This window comes from Passer montanus, unplaced genomic scaffold (genome assembly GCF_014805655.1).
Source record: "Passer montanus isolate IOZ18808 unplaced genomic scaffold, ASM1480565v1 scaffold14, whole genome shotgun sequence".
NCBI lineage: Eukaryota > Metazoa > Chordata > Aves > Passeriformes > Passeridae > Passer > Passer montanus.
The window spans coordinates 14,581,439-14,600,084 of NW_024360941.1; the positions used below are offsets into that span (position 1 = coordinate 14,581,439).

The 18,646-nt window shown below is 38.3% G+C and overlaps 1 protein-coding gene across 26 annotated transcripts in view; it reads right to left on the bottom strand.

Moving 5' to 3' along the window:
- PCM1 (pericentriolar material 1) overlaps positions 1 to 13,329 on the bottom strand; it is a 41,572-nt gene extending 28,243 nt beyond the window's left edge. For 12 of the 26 annotated variants that reach the window (XM_039700008.1, XM_039700005.1, XM_039700004.1 and 9 more), the window contains exons 1-10: positions 12,593 to 12,833; positions 8,618 to 8,736; positions 7,769 to 8,014; positions 6,366 to 6,638; positions 5,679 to 5,849; positions 5,387 to 5,503; positions 3,969 to 4,157; positions 1,895 to 2,072; positions 818 to 927; positions 88 to 304 (exon numbers count right to left, since the gene is read on the bottom strand). In XM_039700008.1, the coding sequence (XP_039555942.1) occupies positions 88 to 304; positions 818 to 927; positions 1,895 to 2,072; positions 3,969 to 4,157; positions 5,387 to 5,503; positions 5,679 to 5,849; positions 6,366 to 6,638; positions 7,769 to 8,014; positions 8,618 to 8,713 (1,597 nt within the window). In that variant the 5' untranslated portion in view covers positions 8,714 to 8,736; positions 12,593 to 12,833. The other 14 variants (XM_039700020.1, XM_039700015.1, XM_039700022.1 and 11 more) reach the window with 10 other exon arrangements.
- Positions 13,330 to 18,646: the final 5,317 nt, after the last annotated feature.

Consider the following 18,646-nt stretch of genomic DNA (forward strand, 5'->3'; position numbering starts at 1 on the left):
GCAAACTGAAAGACTATATTACAAAACATGCACATTAAAAACATGGCATTCATGAAAAAAAATAGAGTTCTGCCCATACTGACTTACAGGAAGAGTTATTTAGATGCTGGTCACGAAGTGTATGAAGTTCTCCTAATAGTTTGTCCATCTTTTGCTTTTTACCCTGCAACATTCGCATCTTGTTAAAAAGCTGTGCCTTCTCATCTGACTGGTGTTCAGACATTGAAGAGTTTCTGCTTTGTGAAACCTCTCTGGTAAGTGAAAGGCTTTCTGCTTGCCTTCTATTGTCAGGCACAGACTGTGTCTAAAAAGAGTAATTCCATTTTATTTAAAGTACTACAAAAAAAGGTAAATAAATTGTAATAAATGTAAGAAACAAAAAGCTTTCTTATGGACCTTCTAAACACAACACCAGAATCAACACCAAAACAAAAAATATTATAAAGGGAAATATACTGATAACACTCTAATGACATCCCAATAATATACTGAGCTAATAATTAAATTGCAATAAAGAAACTACTACTTTAGACTTTCATGGAAACCCATGAGACACAAAGCATAGATCTGCCAGCTAATAACCCTTAAGAACTTTCAAGTTTACTGAGTTTTCAAGTTTGGGGGAAACTCTGATAACTTCACTAGCAAATACACTCTGATAACTTCAAGTTTACTGAGTTTTCAAGTTTGGGGGAAACTCTGGTAAATTCACTAGCAAATACAACACAAATGAGCAAGACAAACACTGAACTGCATTGTTAAATAGAAAATAAAACTGATAATGGCAAAATCTATACAGTACAATCTCAGGACTAACCTGAGAATCATGAAGTTGGTTGTGAAAGCGTTGAATTAAGTCATTCAATTCTTCATTCAGTTCTGATGTAAGACTCACTCCTGAAACACTACCTGTAGTTTCTGTTACAACTGGGCATACAGAAAAAGGGGAAAATATAAATATTTTTCCACAGCAATGAAATAAAGGCTATTTAAATAAAAATGTGTGGTTTAGCAACATTAATATACTGACCATCTAAAAATACAGCATGTATTTTTAATTTTGTGTCCTTTCCACCAGCGTTACTCTTGAAAGATGACTTACGCTACAAAAATACTAACAAGACAACTCAGAGCTGCTTTGTAAAGGACCATACAAAAGGACTTTAGGCTTGCTCTATGTTTTGTTAAAAATACCAGAGCAAAATTAAAACAACCAGTTTGTCTAAGGCTGATAGAAACTTATTAGAAATAAAAATGCAATTATTTAACTAGCTGAACTAACAACAGTGCAGGTAATTTCACTTTCTCAAAATAATAAATTAACAGGACACCAAGCTTGGTGTAAGCTGCAATATTTCCATCTGCAAATGGAGTCTTGGAAGTTTGTTCTTCAAGAAGCTTTGTGAGACAAATTTAAAAGAAAAATTTTTGCCTTTGTTTCAAAGTCCAGATTCAAACAATACTAAATATGCAAGTGGCAGTTGAAAGATCCAAATGATTCTTTCTATTTCCCCCCAAATACAAACCAACAGCTCATAAGAAAGTCAAACACAAATATTTCTTTTCCCCAGAGATTATGACTTCATTACACACATAGTAAGGTTTCACTGTTTTCAAATTTTGAAAACATTTATTTTGCTGTAAGTTGAATTTGAATCTTAACATTGAGTAGACCAATTCTTAAGAAAAAAACTCATGCTTTTAGGATTTTACAGGTAAACCACAGTAATCAGCTCTGGGGTTTTAGAAGTCATTTTATCGTGTTACATTGTCAACTCTTGAGGAAACAGAAGCTTTGCAATAAAAAAAAAGACTTTTTCATGTGTATTTCACAATTCCAGCTTTAACCATTCAGTCAGCATGCTAATATAAGAGACAACATCATTCCACATACCAGAATCGTCCAAGACAGCAATGGCTTGCTCTGCTTTATGCTGCAAAGCAAGAAGAGCTGCCTGTCTTCCTTGAAGAGCCTTTAATTCCTCTTGCTGTTGTAGCATCCTTTTCAATAAATCATGCTGTTTTTTCAGGTTCTCCAACTCTTCTTTAGCTTCCTGTTGAGGATCTCTGGCCTGCAAGAGATGGAGCACGATTACCATAACTACAACCGTTTATCTGTTGAGAAGTAGTAGAAGAAGTCTCAAAGCAAGAACAACTTGCATATCAATTAACAGCCTGGTTAATGGAAAAAAAGTAAAAATGAAACAACTCCACCTTTCTGATAGTTTTGTTTAAAAAAAAACTTCAGACATGCAACAGGAAGAAACCTGTACCACCAAGACATGCTTATAGCTCCTGAGGGTTTAAGTTTTCTTTTTCTTTACAAAGCCAGTCAGCTGCCCTAATGTGACCAAAAGACTAACCAAAGCCTCCCTCTGTCTTTTAAATCATAACAGAGGGTATTAACCTCTAAGACTGCTAAAGGTAAGCAAGGTAAGGCATTGCACCACAGAGCTATATAAAACACAAGATGTCAATTGATTTACTGGCCTAAAATCTCTAAAATTTTCAGAATAATGTTTTGGGCAGTATCTCATTTCTAACCTATAAAGTGTTAAGTTCAGTGTGCTATATTTATGGGTAAATCAATTTCATAACACAAACATACATAGAACCCTAACTACATTGTTTTCAAACAGTATTTTGAAATATTTCTGCAAGAATGAAAGCATGTTGAGCAGTTAAAATATATTAAAATTCAGTTATTTTCCTCATCCAATGCTAATTAGGAGCTGGAGATTTGCATCAAAACTTTTACTCAAATTAAGTATTTTAATGAGACATCCACAGTTAATATCCTGATCTTGTCTGAAGTTGCGCTATTGCACTTTGCACATGAAAAAAATGGAAAATAACAAGCATTTACATAGAACACTACTAACTTGAAAGCATAATTTTCTATCCATATAATATTGTTTCTAAAGTAGAAAATTCAGTCCAAATACTCTGCATCAAATGTCAGAATAGAAGCAGGCATCTTACTAACTAGTTCTGGGTACTAAGGAATGCTCAGCTTTGCAGCAGAAAAAGCTGAAAGCATCCAGAATTCTAAACTTCTCAAAGTGTCACTAAAAGATGCACCACAACTAACACTGATGACTGCTGTTTAACTCTCAGCTTTCATATAAACAGGAGAGTAGAGTCAAAATAGATCACACAGAAATCAGCACAGAAAGGAACAAGGGGAAGAAAGGGAACAAGGGTATATGTCTTAGCCTCACTCACCTATTAAATAATCCAGGCTTTAACTAATGTACCAGATTTGCCTGAGTTCATGAAAATTGCATTAACAAATTTTTCAAACTTAGTTCTACATTTAGACTAATAAACTTGACAAAATATTTAAGTCTTTTATTTTTGGGGAAAAAATGACTGAATTAAAGACTTTTTTAAAATTAAATCACAGGAAGGACAACGATACAGACAAGCCCACAATGGGTAAAAAAACACTTTAGACACTGTGCCCCTTGAAAGTTTTCCTCCTTCCAACCAAATATTTGTATCAACAGCTACAGAAAAACACTTGTGGAACAAGTTAAGGCTACTAATTTCTAATTACTTTTCTGTATTTGTTATTAGTTTAAATGTGCACTAGCAGACTATTAGTGTAACCACTGTGACAAGTCACATTTACAGTATGTTTTCCCAATAAGGGAACAATAAAAATCAGAAGGATCATCTACAGAAAACCATAAAACCTGCTGTACAGAGTTACATCAATGCTAACTTTCAATGCTTACAATTCAGAAGACAAAGTTGTGAAACATTTCTATTCAAAGAAAAAAATATTCTAGGCAAAGACAACTAATTTGTGAAAAGACAGCTGGATACAGATAAGTGATCCAGTGGGAACATTCTCATTAAGTAACAAGTACATTTGAAGCAACTAATAAGGGAGATGGGGGGAGATGGGGAAGACTAGCCTGTATAAACCCTATTTGAGGCTAAAGTAACATTTTGAAGTGTACCTTTGAAAGCAATCCATGATCCTGGCTATTAATCCCACAAGGCCAGATTTCCCTGTCATTCAGAGCAGCTCTCTCACTTTTCCCTTTAGGGCTTGGTGTAACATCAATGTCTGTAACCTGTTCTCGAGCAGCTGAATTCCCTAGATTGTCCTCAATGCGGGGCCGACAACTCAAACTAAAAGATACCTCCTATATTGAATAGTTTAGTATGTTAGATTTTGAAAATGTGCTCCAACTTAGCATGCATTTTTAAGTTACAAATCCACCCACTTTATCTTGTCAAATAATGAAAACTAGTATCTAGTAACATCTACTAAGGAGTGAAGACAATTTTAGTCATTCTTAGAATTTGCACAATAAAGCTCCATATAGCAATCAACATTATACAACCGGAAGTATGCACTCTGCATGTAAAATATTCAAGCTGCATGTAAAGAGAGCTTAGAAAATTAAGAGCCAAACCAAAAAACTTAAGCATAAATTTTGCAAATATTGAGACAATTGCAAGTTTACATGGACACTTCTTAAAAAACATACCTGCCTCTTTCTGCATTTTCCAAATTTAATTTTTTTAAGTTAAAAGTGCATCTTCCATGTCTATCATTTTATTTCCTTACAGAGACAGAAAGGGTTCTTATAAAGCTAAAAATAATTACAAAAGCTTCTTAATGTTTTAACTGTTTTATTTCCAACCAGGTAAATTCTCCTTATCCATAGGACATTCAGTGTGCTAACTGGCTAGAAAGAATACCTGCTCTCTGGTACTTTTTGTCAGTCTAACAGAACAGAAGACACAAACCTTAAGTTATTAAAATGCTTTTGTACCTACAACAAGGTATGTTCACCACGTTTAAAAAAAAAAGCTTTTATAAACAGAAAGGAAGATTGGACTGTTTATCTCAGCACTAAATTTAGAACACATTTTCTGAAGAGGTGCCCCATCTTTCCAAGAAATGAGAGAAACTGTTGTGCCAGGTCAATACTTCTGTCTTATCACTAGAAAGATGCTTGGAGAATGGCCCACTAATGATACGTTTCTAACCCTCCCCTCACCCAACACCCAAAAACTTTCCCTACTAACAGGAACAAACTCAGATTAAAAATTGTATATAAAGGTATTTCTTCCTACATCAAGTGAATGAATTCTCTGCCAAAGTATACATTTAATTCTTCATTGTACCTTGAAGAAAGAATAAAGATTTAAAAGATTCTTCAGATTGTTGTCGTGACAGAATCATTACTTTTTTTTCTCATATTAAACAAATAAATCCACAAATGCATGGACACCTCCTGAATGGAGTGCTTAGGGATTTACTATTTTTAAATTGAACTGCAGATTATGACACTATCATAAGACCCATGAAAAAAAACCAAAAAAAAGCCCTCATTTATACCTTAATTGCTAGAATTCAGCTTACCGTGGTATCTGAAGCCTCAGACTGCACATCAATGTTTAGCGATGTGCTCTCCCCTACAGAACCAGATCCCACAGCTGAATCTATAGTCCGAACATCATCCTCCTCATTTTCTCTAGCCTGAAATATTTCATTGGCACAAATCAAAAGCTATATAAGGAGGCAGCAAAAATTAATTATGGAAGGCACTACACACCAAAATCAACACCCTCAGTAGCACCATCAAAACATAAACTGTCAACTCCTAAAAAAAGCTTACAGTGCAGAAACAAACATATTGTGTTCTCAAACTTACAAGCATCTTTTGCAAAAATTTCAGATAGGATTTCTCCTGCTCTTTAAGGTCATCTATAAGGTGTGATAAACGCTCAACATTGGCCGATCTTTCATTTTTCTCTACAAGATCATCCCGCATGGAGCTGGCCTTAGCAATATAGTCGCGAATCTGAACTAGTCTGCTCACAATCTGCAAAGACACTGAAGTTACTGAATGCATTCAGCTACAACTGCAATGTATTCAATGCACAAGACACAGTGATAGCAACAGCAAAGGAGTAATGAAAGGGGGACAGGTTAGTACTTTCACTCCTCCAAGCACTCTTCCACAAGTGGTTAAAAGTCAACAGCCTTTATAAGGATAAATTTATGCATGCGGGAAGTTGCAAGGCTGAAACTCAGAGCTTCTGGTCAACACAGGCTAAAACACAACTGAGCTCATCAACATAGGAAAACAGCCAACTGTGAGAGCACTTTCTGGAGGCACATAAAAGGGAACCAACCTCTAAAATGAAAATTATTACTTCTGTTACCAACAAGCAGATTTCTAAAGAAGAGTAGATAATTAAGTTTGGTTTCACATTTTCTTCAAGTTTCAGAAGAGTAGGAAGTTAAATATTTCCAATAAAGATTTTTACTTTGAAGAAATTTAGAAAGCAGCACTGAAGAGTCAATATTTTGTAGACTTCACAGGCTATATAAATACCTGGCTACTATCCATTGCTTGTTCTCCCCTTCCATCTTCTTGAGCAGACACTTGACAATTTTGCAAGAAATCCTTGCTTAGAGCAGCTCCAAACAATTCTTTACGTTGCGCTGATACCTCACCTTCCTTTTTTTGGGAACCTGAGGTAGGATCTTTGCTTTTGTTAGTGTTAATCTGTAGTGACAGGAAGTTGAATGGCTTTTTGTTTTCATTAAGTTGACGTTTATTATTAGCAGCCGTTGCCCTGCCTTGAGAATCGCTTCCAATGCTTCTCTATATACAAACAAAAGAAAGAACAACTGCTTTATTTTTTCATCCAATGTGTTCTCAACACTGCTTCATTTCCCTGTTTGTATTACTACTTCTACAGTATTATTAGACTGATTTTAAAGTTACCTAATCAGTCGCCAACTCGCCAAATGTTAGCTGAAGACAGTGCCAATAATTTTTGGCCATAAAGTTTTCAGAAAGCAAATGCATCCCCCCCAGAACAATGAGAACCACAAACTTTTTGCAGTTTCTCAGAGTTTAGTTCCACATTTTTCCTGTGACTTTCACCTTTACTGTAGCAAAAGGCATTCCACTTCTCCAGGTACATTTGAGAGAAGAACAGTAATAAAAGAGTAACATATTCCTGTGCAGAACATAATACCTCAGAACTTCAGCTTTTCTTTAAAACCTTGTGAATAGCAACATGTTGCCCTAACATACATTTGATGAGGAAGGTATGTGCAGCCTTTAAACTGTAAGTCATCATAATGAATCTCACTGGAAAGAAGTCATCATAACCAAAGAAGTTAGCAACAACCTTTGGTAAAGATGAACTAGGCTCTGTTGCGAAATTGTTAGCACAAATTTATGCCTTGTTCCAAAAGAATCAATCCCTATTTTTCCTTAGCTTTGGACAAGGGAAGGATGAATGTGCTGTATTTCCAAAAAAGTAGTTACGGCTCAAGAATTTGTGCCATAAAATTCTCTGCTCTACTGAGGAGCAGCTTTTAATGATACTCCTCTGCTTAATCCACAAGGGTAAGAATGTTCAGTATTACAAACTGGCAGTTTGAGAATAGACTTTCAAAATAAGGTAACAGCTATTTTCAGGTAGCATACAAGTATGATGAGTAAGAAATACTGCTCTCAGGACACAGGAATTTGTTAATGGCTGAGAGCAAGAAAGTGAAGACAGCTATCACACAGAGAGGAAAGACACAGTCCTGAACTTTCCCTTATTTTCTGAAGTTCAAAACCAGAATTTTGATTTGGTTGTCATGGGGTCTCTAAGTTCTGGTTTTTTTACCTTGATCACTTATGAAAGGATTCTTTACTCATCTGTCACTTTATTAAGCGATAACCGAATACATTTTGGAGTCACATTTCTAGTGGGAGCTAGTATTCACACAAACCTGATCCAGATCACTGAAGTTTATTCTTTGTTTAAGCCTTTCTAGTTCAGCCTGCTCTGGAACAGACATCTGAGTCATGTATCGAGCATGAGGAAAGCTATGAGAAGTTCTGGTCTTCCGTCGTTCCATTCCAGGTGAAGATTCTGGAGATATGTCATTAGTAAGTCTTGTTTCCCCTTCCCCACTAAGCTTTTTCTTGTTTTTCTCTGAAGACCTGTTTGCTTTCTTCTGTTGACCTCCCCAGTCCTTAAGGGGAAGAAGAGAGAAAAAAAATCATATTTGTTATCCACACAGACAAAAAGCAAATGTTTGCATTCTGTGAGAGAGTTTACTTCCATTTTAGAAGTAAAAATAGCAAGCCATATTGAAATAAGCTCTAAGTTTTCTAGAGGAAATGTCACTTTACAAAATAAAATTTTCTCCACTACATAATTAAAAATAGCTTGTCAGGAAATTTAAAATCCATTTCATCCTAAATGTATTAAATTAACTTCAAATGAAGCTCAAGTTGTATTTTTCTTCTTTGGTGGGGACTCTTTCACTTTCAGGAGTTCAGAACATTTTAAATTATAGCTTTCACTTTCCTGTCACCTACAATGCTTTTGTGTCTAGCTACTTTATTTACCCAAAACACTTGCCATAAATACCTCTATAGACCCCACAATCGCTGATTTATACCCCTTGCTTGCTTACATCTGCCTCAGGTTTGCCAAGTAAAGCTGCACTGGATGCAAAGGCCATGCATGACAAGGCTTAGGGGTTTGCATTGTTACCTGCCACTAACAGAATCTAGCTTGAAATTCTAATGTGCAGCATCAAATGGCAACAAAAAGAAAAGAAGAATTTTACCGTGTTGTTCAGCCGGTCGTCAAGGCTCTCATTGCTCCAGCTGGGCAAATCCTGATCATTCATGCCTTCTTCAAAGGGACCACCTCCTGCTGCCATGACAAGTGATCAATAAAAGCTATCTATAAGAAGGAGTTGAAAGAAATGTGTGTATTAAAATCAGTTTACATAGGAAATTTTAAAGATTCATGATCTGAGAAGACGACTACATATTCATTATAAGATGAAAACACAAAGCTGTTCAGGAAACTAAACTCCCCCTTTACTAAGCTCTGTTACTAGAGAAGTATCAATGAGAAGAACACAAACTGGCATTAAAAAAATAAATAAACATAGGTGTGGGTTTAGAGCTTTTTAACCTCTGATCTATGAAAGAAAGTTGGGGGTTTTTTCGTTTGGGGTTTTTTGGGGTTTTTTTTTGAGGGTTTCACTTGTCCTCACTTTAAAACAAATTATACAGTCTCAGAAAGACTGTTTTGTAATTCATAAAGCCTACACTTACAGGCCCATGTCTATTTGATACAATAAATTACTTTGGAGACCCAGGATGTCAAACTTCCACACTTTCATACTGAGACACTGAAAAGAGAGTACTGAATGACACACTTAAAAAAATACAAGGAAAACAGACGTCAGTAAAAGGATTTTTACTTTTATTACCACTCATTAAGCTATTTAAGCAGTGAATGACCTGCCACTTACATTACAGTTTCTACCAAAACCAAACAAAATAATGTGGGTTTCATTGAGCTTAGCTGCTCTCTATCAGTGTCACTCTGTGCAATATAAAGCAACTTTAAATGTTCAAAGTGCTCATTTTCACTTCTTGTTTTGACATCAGAACTAAAAAAAAAATTGTTAAAGTGAAAGATCAGGAGAAGTATTCCTTTATGAGAGTAAAATTAGCCTGTTTCAAAAGGTGAAGAACACATAACTGTATTTGCTAAGTGCTGCTGGCACAATTCCACTGCAGAAAGCAACAAAATTTACCTATGAAAAACTGTACCAGATACAGAAGAAAAGCAGTCTTGCAGAGATTTACTTTTTCCAGCTCATTTCCACCACTGTTAGGACGTAACCCTAAGCTTAACTGAAAAAATAAAAATCACAATTCCACTGCAGAAAGCAACAAAATTTACCTAAGAAAAACTGTAACAGATAGAGAAGAAAAGCAGTCTTGCAGAGATTTACTTTTTCCAGCTCATTTCCACCACTATGTTAGGACATAACCCTAAGCTTAAGTCAAAAAATAAAAATATAGAAGTTGATACAAACCACTTTCTCAACATTTTACTGCAACTATCTACTACTAATTTTCACAGAGTGCGGTGAAGAAATCACCCAAAACTAAAGATTAGGAAGTTTTCCACCACTGTTAGGACGTAACCCTAAGCTTAACTGAAAAAATAAAAATCTAGAAGTTGATACAAACCACTTTCTCAACATTTTACTGCAACTATCTACTCCTAATTTTCACAGAGCGCAGTGAAGAAATCACCCAAAACTAAAGATCAGGAAGTATTAAAAAAGTTTGTTGGTTTTTTTTAATATCAGTCCAGAAAGGAAAACATTAATCTTGAACTAAGTTTAAAAGCTGTCCTAGTACACCTATCTTGCTTTGGCATAGGATTCCATCAAAATCACACAGTACAGCTCTCTCAAGAGGCACACTCACAGAGTCCTATGCAAACACAGCCAACTACCAAATCATAAAGGAAATGGGATCTACCAGCCATGGCCCTCCCACCATAACCACATCTCCACTCGGCAGTGTGCCAGCCGAGGTCACGGTGACGCAGTTCGGAGTCATTCTGCTTCTGCATCTCACAACCACGATCAGAACACCCACTAAGTGCCTGCTGCTTTGGGAACTCTGCCCTTCTGTCCCCGCACAAGAACTCATACTCACTTCTTCATCCCAACAGAAGTGCCCACTAGGCCATGCAACCAGAGGGTACATCCTATAAAAAGTCTGCAGGGAAGCTCATGCTAAAACTTACAAGCATTCAAAGCAAATACATAGTTAACAGTTTGAAAGCAGCCATGATTTTAACGAACTCTCCAGTTACAGATAAACTGCTCAGCTTTGTAGATGCGTGAGACCCAACATTTCAACTGGCACTGTATCCTGACCTATGTCACCGAGCATGAGGAGGATTAGAGGCCATCTGGGTTTACAGTTCCATTCTGTAAGCCGTTTCCTCATCATCATGTTATATAATTCTATTAAAACCACAGCAAAAGTAATTTTTCCTTGCAATATTCCTTTTTACATAATACAAGTAACTACTCAACATTTATTTATTTTAAAACTTTCACAAAACCTGTTCTCAACTATCTTTGCTGTAGGAGACTCATTACCTCTGAAGTAAATTCAGTGCCCCAGATGGAACATTCTGAATAAGAGGACTCTTGAACAAGGAGACCCAGCATACACCAACATGCCCTGATAAACACGGCTCAAAAATACCAGTACCTTCATTATTTCCAGCAAGATTTTAAAGTGTTCTAACAGAACTGTCCCCTTACCAAAAAGAAAGTTTCTAAACATCCCTGTTATAGTCTTTGATACCTCCAAATGAACTATAATCATAAGATCACAGAGCTCTGATCTTTAACTCAGTTCAAAAACACAGAGGTTCAGCCAGGCTTTTTCTTCTTTCACATGAAGCTGTGCTTTCCACCTCCACATACACATTTAACCAATACGCATTTTTTGTTTGTTTTAATTTTACCAGCCATTTCTACAAAAAAATCCTCTTCTAAAAACTTTGTTACCTGCCCATTATCTACCTGTCCATCTAGCTACAGCAATCTATTGCTAATTTCAGGTTCTTGCAAGTCATAGGAGCTGTACAAAAGCTTAGAGTATGTGCCTACTGCCTTACAACATTTACCTTGAGAAAAAAGACTTTAAACTATACTTTCTACAGTAAGAATAACTTCAGATAACATGTAGAATTATAGGCAAAACATGTAAGATTAGAGTCAAAACATTCTGTACATGTATCAGCAATCTGTAGATTGCACAGAAGAAACACTGCTTAACACACGAGCAAAATAAAGGTATGTACTTCAAAAGGCTTTTTTCTACAGTAAGATGCTCTTGAGAAGTTTTTCCTATAGCATTCATGTGAATGCACGAGCTCTCTATAGCACCTAATACTGCAGAGAGAAAACTTTTGACAATTAAAAAAATAAACGGAAAACAAAGTCGCAAAAAGCCATCATAGCACCATGAAGGCTAAAAATGGGGCCAAACATTTCTTTTTAAGTTTAGCTTTTTAAGACGCGCGCTCCTCACTGAGCATTAACTCCTTAAAAGCAAACCATACAGTATCATCACACAGGAGCAGCCACCAGAGCAGATCCTCTCCTGGCGCACCGGACAGCGCTCACACGAGCCGCACTCTCACACCCTGGCTATAGGCGGTGTGTCCGGCACTACAGCTTCCAGCGCCGGGGCCTCCCCAGCGCCCGCAGGCTCTGCCGTCCCGACCGGCTCCGACCCCAACGGCAGCGCCGAGCGCAGGCCCGGCGGGTCTCGTCGGCGCCAGCGGGGCCGGCGGAGCGGGCGATGGCCCGGCGGCTCTGCCGGCCTCACCGCTCGCTGCCTGGGGCGGGCGAGGCGCTCCGGGCCCGGGGGCGGCGGGCAGAGATCCCGCTCGTTCCCGGCGCCAAAGCCCGGGCGCCGCGGGGTGCGTGGGTAGGCGGGCTCTGCTCAAGGCGCCTCCACTGCCGCGAACGCGGCCGCGTCTCCTTGGAGAGCGGATAACGCGCCCTGCCCGGTGCGAGGGGCGCGGCCCGCGCAGCCCGCTGCTACCGCACGGTTTCCCCGCCGCCCCGCACCTGCTTCCTTAGCCCACTGCCCGCTCCTCGTCCCGACCCTCGCGGGCCGCCGCCCGGCCCCGCCGCACCAGGGGAAAGGGACGGGGAAGGGGCAGCGCGCCGCGCGAGGGGCAGGAGAAGGCGGCTCACCCCGCGCCGGAGGGGAGGCCACCCGGCCTGGCTCCTCCTCCACCGCCGGCCGCCACTCGCGGGGCCCGGGCTGCCCGGACGAGCGTTTCGCCTTCGGGCAGCGGCGGAGCGGCGCGGCCTCGCTTCGTCCGACGCGGCGGGACTGGGCTGGCGGAGGCGCTCACGACGCTCCTGCCTCAGCCACCGCCGCCATCTTGGCCGCCACTCCGGCGGGGGCGGTTCCTGGCGGAGGGATACAGACACAGACGGACAGACAGACACACTCACCGTTACCTGGTAACCTCCGCCCGCCCATGCCCTTCCGCAGTGCGCGCGCCCCGCCCAACCTGGACCGCGGAGCGCCCGAGGATCCCCCGCGCAACCGCCGGGGCGGGCGGGAGAAGAGCGGAGGGCAAGGAAACTCCAACTCCCAAGGTGCATTGTGCGGGGGGCGCGGCGGCCCCACGGCCGGTGCCTCCTGGGAATGGTAGTTTTCCATTCAGGGCACGCCCCCGCCCCATGACGGGCGTGGGGCGCGTCCAGCGCTGTGGTGCGGCCGGCGCGGAACCGCCGAGCGTGTTTTTCTTACAAAATAAAATACGAAAGCGGCGGTGAACTCTGTAAATGCTTTTGGCTGATTGGAAGACAAGTAAAATCATGTCGAAACCCTAAGCGTGGACGAGGATCCGCTCTTGCCCTCGTTTGGTGCAGTGTCGACTGCTCTGTTAGTGTCAGCCTTCGGCGTGTTTTGCTCCTTCATTTGTGGCATGGAGTTTACGCATCTAGGTTCTTTATGCTTTCCTTTTGGGGGGAAAAATAAATAGAGGGTTTGGCATTTAAAAAACCATAGTTGTGCGTGAAAAGCTTGTGTGCTGTGCTTGGTATTTAACTGAAGTTAAAAAGAAATACAGAATATGCTTGGATGTAACACTCAGGATTTCTATTTCAGTGAAGCTGGTATCACATATATGACCTTCATTTCGGAGGGATGGTCCCTTGTGAAAACCCCCAGCATTTTCAGCATTTCCATTACACTGAGTTTCTAAAGCAAAAGCATTTCACATTTACATAGGCCTCCTAATTGATCCTGTTCCAATAGAAAAACTTACTACTGGAACAACTGGAAATGTAGTTAGTCCTCATCTCTCCCATATTAGGAGTTAGACTAATGTATTTTGCTAAAGAAAAAAAAAAGAGACATGAATCCTTTTCAATGATCCATTAATCTTTAATCTAGAAAAGGAACTAAATAATTGGAAAAGCATCAAAATAAAGATGTTTCAATAAAAGTAATTTTGTTATCTCCAGCACATTCCCCCATACCAAAGTTCTGGACAATACTGAGTGAGTGAAAGAGGTGAGCATAACACAGCCTGTTGGAGCAGAATCTTTCTCCCGTTTCTACCACGAGCTACTTGACTGTATAGCCACAAATGAAATTATTTTGAAAACAATCTACAACAGTTTGAGGGAAGCTCTCTGTGTGGTGAATATATCTTATCAATCTCTACTGCAATTCTGCAGCTAATAAAGAATTTAATTTATTGACATTTTTATTATACTTTTAACTAATGTCCTGTTTTTCTGAACTCGGGTATCATGTCTGGATAGTCATCACTACATTGGCAGTGTTGCTGTTGACAAGATGCTTTCTGTTGTCTCAGTGACAAGTCTCCCACAGCATGGCAGGCGGAGGCAGAACTTAAGAGAAAATACTGCCCTTAGTACACTGACTACAATTTATTTTTTTGCTGTGCCTTATTTTTAAAATACAGCTCCCTCATTCCTATTGTTTCCTGCAGAAAAAACCCCAACCAAACAAACTTACATAAAAAAAAACGTAATACTCTGTCAAGGAAAAAAAAAATCAAATTGACTGTAGTATGTTTCAGTAACAATGGAGTATTTTAGTATTTTATTGTAGTCCCTTATATATCATAACTGCGTGATTTCCTTTGCACAGTATGAGCTTACAGCATCATTACTCTGATTCTTGCTTGACATTTGGAGGATGATTTTTCTCTCCTTATTTTCTGCCCCTATTCTGGATTTGGCTGCAAACTTGTTAATGTGTTTTCTTTTCTTTTTGTTTGTTTATTTTAGAATGGCTCCTCAGAGCCATTTTTCATTTGGGATGGAGAATTCGAAAAGATACAAACAGGCACGAAGGAATAGTGGATTGCACTGCAAGATGCATGATTTCCAGTAGGTGGTTCTCCACTACTGTTGTAAAATAACATCTCAGGATTTGGGAATGATTATGAGGCAAAACTCGTATTACTTAAAAAATGTCTTTTTAATTAAATAAATATTTTTGGGGGAGGGGGAGGGAGGGAAATGCTGCATCAATGCTAATGACCCTCTAAACAGAGAGCAACTAAACCCCCCTACAAAGCTCTTCCCTCAGTAACGTGTTAATAAGTGCATCCCCACAGAAACTGAATAGATTATCTTTGAGATAGCCCAGTTTAATTAGGATTGAAAGCCATGTCAGAGACATAATTATATTTTTCTTACACAACTTCTGGCTGTATCTTGTTAATTTCTCTTTATCATTCCAAAGTGAAAGAAAGCAAACAAAATACAGGCATGGATGGACTGGAGACAGGAAGAAGTGAAAGATTAATGTTTTATTGAGACAGAGGAGATGTGAGAAGAATCTGGGGGGAGAGATTTTGAAAGCCCCTGAAACAGATATAGTAATTAATTGTGCATTTGGTTCAAGCAGTAGTTGTCCATTTTTTCCCTGATTTTATAACAAAGAGACTTTTTCTGCAAAATTTAAACTGTCCAAAAGTGACCAGCCTACCATAATATGTACACACACAGACTACCAAGCTACTGTACTAAAGGTATTTTTTCTTTCTTTGCATATCTTTAGATTGGAAAAAATCTTTTAAGGCAAAGAGTTTCAAGTTGATTTGTATAGGAAGATGAAGTGTCCACTTATCTCTATGAGGTCTGATAACAAGCTAAGCAGGTGTAAGGGGAGAGGCATAGGCATTTAAGACCACAAAGCCAAGCTTTAGGCTGGTCAACATTCATGAGTTTCATACTAGTGAAGAAGCTAGGACAAAAAGAAAACCATTTTTGATGATCCACTCAAGCAAAACAGTCATCAGTAGCAATAAAGGAAAAAGGAATAATTGGAAGATAGGTATTAGCTAACTTAGATCCCAGGAAAATCTTGGATAAGAATGGACGGGATCCCCATTGTAAACATTTTTCACATCCTTAAGAGTGCAGGAAGTAATCCTCTTGGTACTGCTATTATCTCACCAATCTGTAACATTTGCTGTTATATGCACTCCAGGTATTATGTTCTAGAAAATATTAGTGACTGGAGTCAGACCAAGTGGTAAAGTGATGGATGGACCCACAAGACATTTGTTTTATTAAACACACTTATTTCACACAACCAGCACACATCGGGATCACCAGTGCTGCCCTGCCTAGAATACCTAAGACCACATTTTTCTCATTGTCCTCTTTGAAGTCAGACTCCATTGAAATCTGTTTTAAAAACTATGTTAAAAGAGGTCCATAGAGCACAGAAGTTGGCAAGGTTATGAGTATTATTTCACTCTTTATAAATCAAATAAAATTTTACAAGAACCATACAAATATGGGGTTTAATCCAGATGTCTCTCTATGTTGTTTAATTCAACATTATATTTGATGTATTGTACTCTTAATTACATTGTCTAATCTTTCTTTTTTCCCTATTTGTAGTCCATTAGCACCTTCAGTTTATTCCTTGGCCAACAAAGATAATCCAAGAAGAAACAAAAAACTTCAGTTGTTCTGAAATGATAGATTTGACTTAACCAGGTATATCTTTAATTCACAATATCTTGGGTGGTTGTTTAAGACAACGATATTGCCTAAATATTCCACATTATTTAGATTTCTGGAGTCATAACATAAATATGTGCTACATTGAACAAATAAGTAAATTAAAAAGTGAACAGGAAAAAGATAAAATTATGATACAGCTTAAGAATACCACATAAATTTTTATCTCTGAATTGATTCAAAGAACAAGAATATGAAAGAAATATGTAACCCCACCACACACAGAGAAATAATCAGAACCAAGAATTCTCATTTGCAAATTAAAATTCTAAGAGGAAAAGGTTCTAGATTCATCCTGGTTTTTTGCTTTGTAGCTGGCAATCTGCAGTGTATCTGATATCAGTCACTCCTGTATATTCATAACTAAGTGCTTTCTCTATACTGTATGGCTTCAGTTACATTGAAGACTTACCAGCATTAAAATAGTTAGCATATTCATGCTGCAGTGAATTTTTCAAAGCCACCTAATATTTTTTTCATATGTGTTTATATTTCTTTAAATGGAAAGAAATCTGCTGAAGTTGTGGGTCATTTTACAGCCACTAAGCGGTTTGCTAGCGAACATCCAATCCACAAAAAGAAAAAATTCCAAATAATTATGTGGCCTTTTGTTCATAATCAATGAACAAATGCTGACTTCTAATAAAAAAAGTTTTTATAAGGAGTTCTACTGTAGCTACACAGAGTTGATTAATTTTATGATGTTCTGCATTTTATCCTATGGCAATAATGCTTTTGAAATAGATACTTGCTTTTGTGATACTGGTTTTGCAAGTACAGAAGTAACCAAGTATGATGGCCTTACATGTCCAATGACTATATACACACATGCCTATATATATGCAAGGATTTAAACTAGAGTAAATTTGAAAGATTTTTAATAACTTTCTAATCTAAAACTTTCTGTCACATTAGTAATTTGCGTAATTTGCTGGTTCCTTTCTTTTTCTGGTGATAGAGATTTGGTGCTATGTGGTTCCAATTCTGCTGTTGATTAGGGCTGGTACAGATGGACAACAACTAAATTGATCAATACCAAGGAAGAGGGATTAGTTGGTGCACCTTTCCAAAGCCATTCCATACTTTTCAAAAAGTAGAATATAGGAGAAGGATGTCTTTGAAGAGGGCAAAAGGAAAACTGAGGCCAGCAGGAAGCTTCCTGTGTAAAGAAGGCAGGAGAAGGCAGGATAAAGCTGTTCTTCTAAATAAGGCAGAAGATTATGGGCCATGTTCTTTTCTTGGCACTCACACTAAGATCTTGAGCAGGTCACTTTGCCAGATACATTTCCTCACAGCATAGTTTTAATTCATATTTGTTAATATTTTGATGGTTATGAATAGAAGACAAACACTAGCAATGGAACTTGCTGTGATAATTTATTTTTAGAATTACTCTGGGCTTCCTCGGAGTCCTCTGTTCTTTGAAGAGGGCAAAAGGAAAACTGAGGCCAGCAGGAAGCTTCCTGCATAAAGAAGGCAGGAGAAGAACAGTGTAAGCTGTTCTTCTAAATAAGGCAGAAGATTATGGGCCATGTTCTTTTCTTGGCACTCACACTAAGATCTTGAGCAGGTCACTTTGCCAGATACATTTCCTCACAGCATAGTTTTAATTCATATTTGTTAATATTTTGATGGTTATGAATAGAAGACAAACACTAGCAATGGAACTTGCTGTGATAATTTAGTTTTAGAATTACTCTGGGCTTTCTCGGAGTCCACTGTTTTTTCTAAATTCTGCAAAGATGTGTACAGACCTAGGTGATTGTTAGGTCTCAAAATCTGTGATGTGTTCCTATTTTTCTATGCTAGTTACACTGCTTTACTACTGCCTATTGAAAAAGATGGGAGGAGCTGCTTATTTTATATTTCTAATAAGAATTGGGGATTTTTTCCCATATTTGGTGTGTGATAAAATAATGTCTAAATAAGTTGAATTTACTGGTCCTATTATTAATGATAATGATATGTTGCTGATTTCTGTATTATATATGTGAAATGACAGATTATGAAATCACTGAGTTATGCACCTATTTCTTAAAACACTGCACAGAAATGAGGTAAATTATTTTTAAAATGGAATTTTTTTTATTATATTTTATCGATACGTCGGAAAATAAGGTGCCTTCGTTCTGTTTCTTCAGAATAGGTAGGAAGTTCTTTTCTGCTTATCTCATTAGGGAATTGCATTTATTGATGTAATATTTCAAATTGATCATGTGA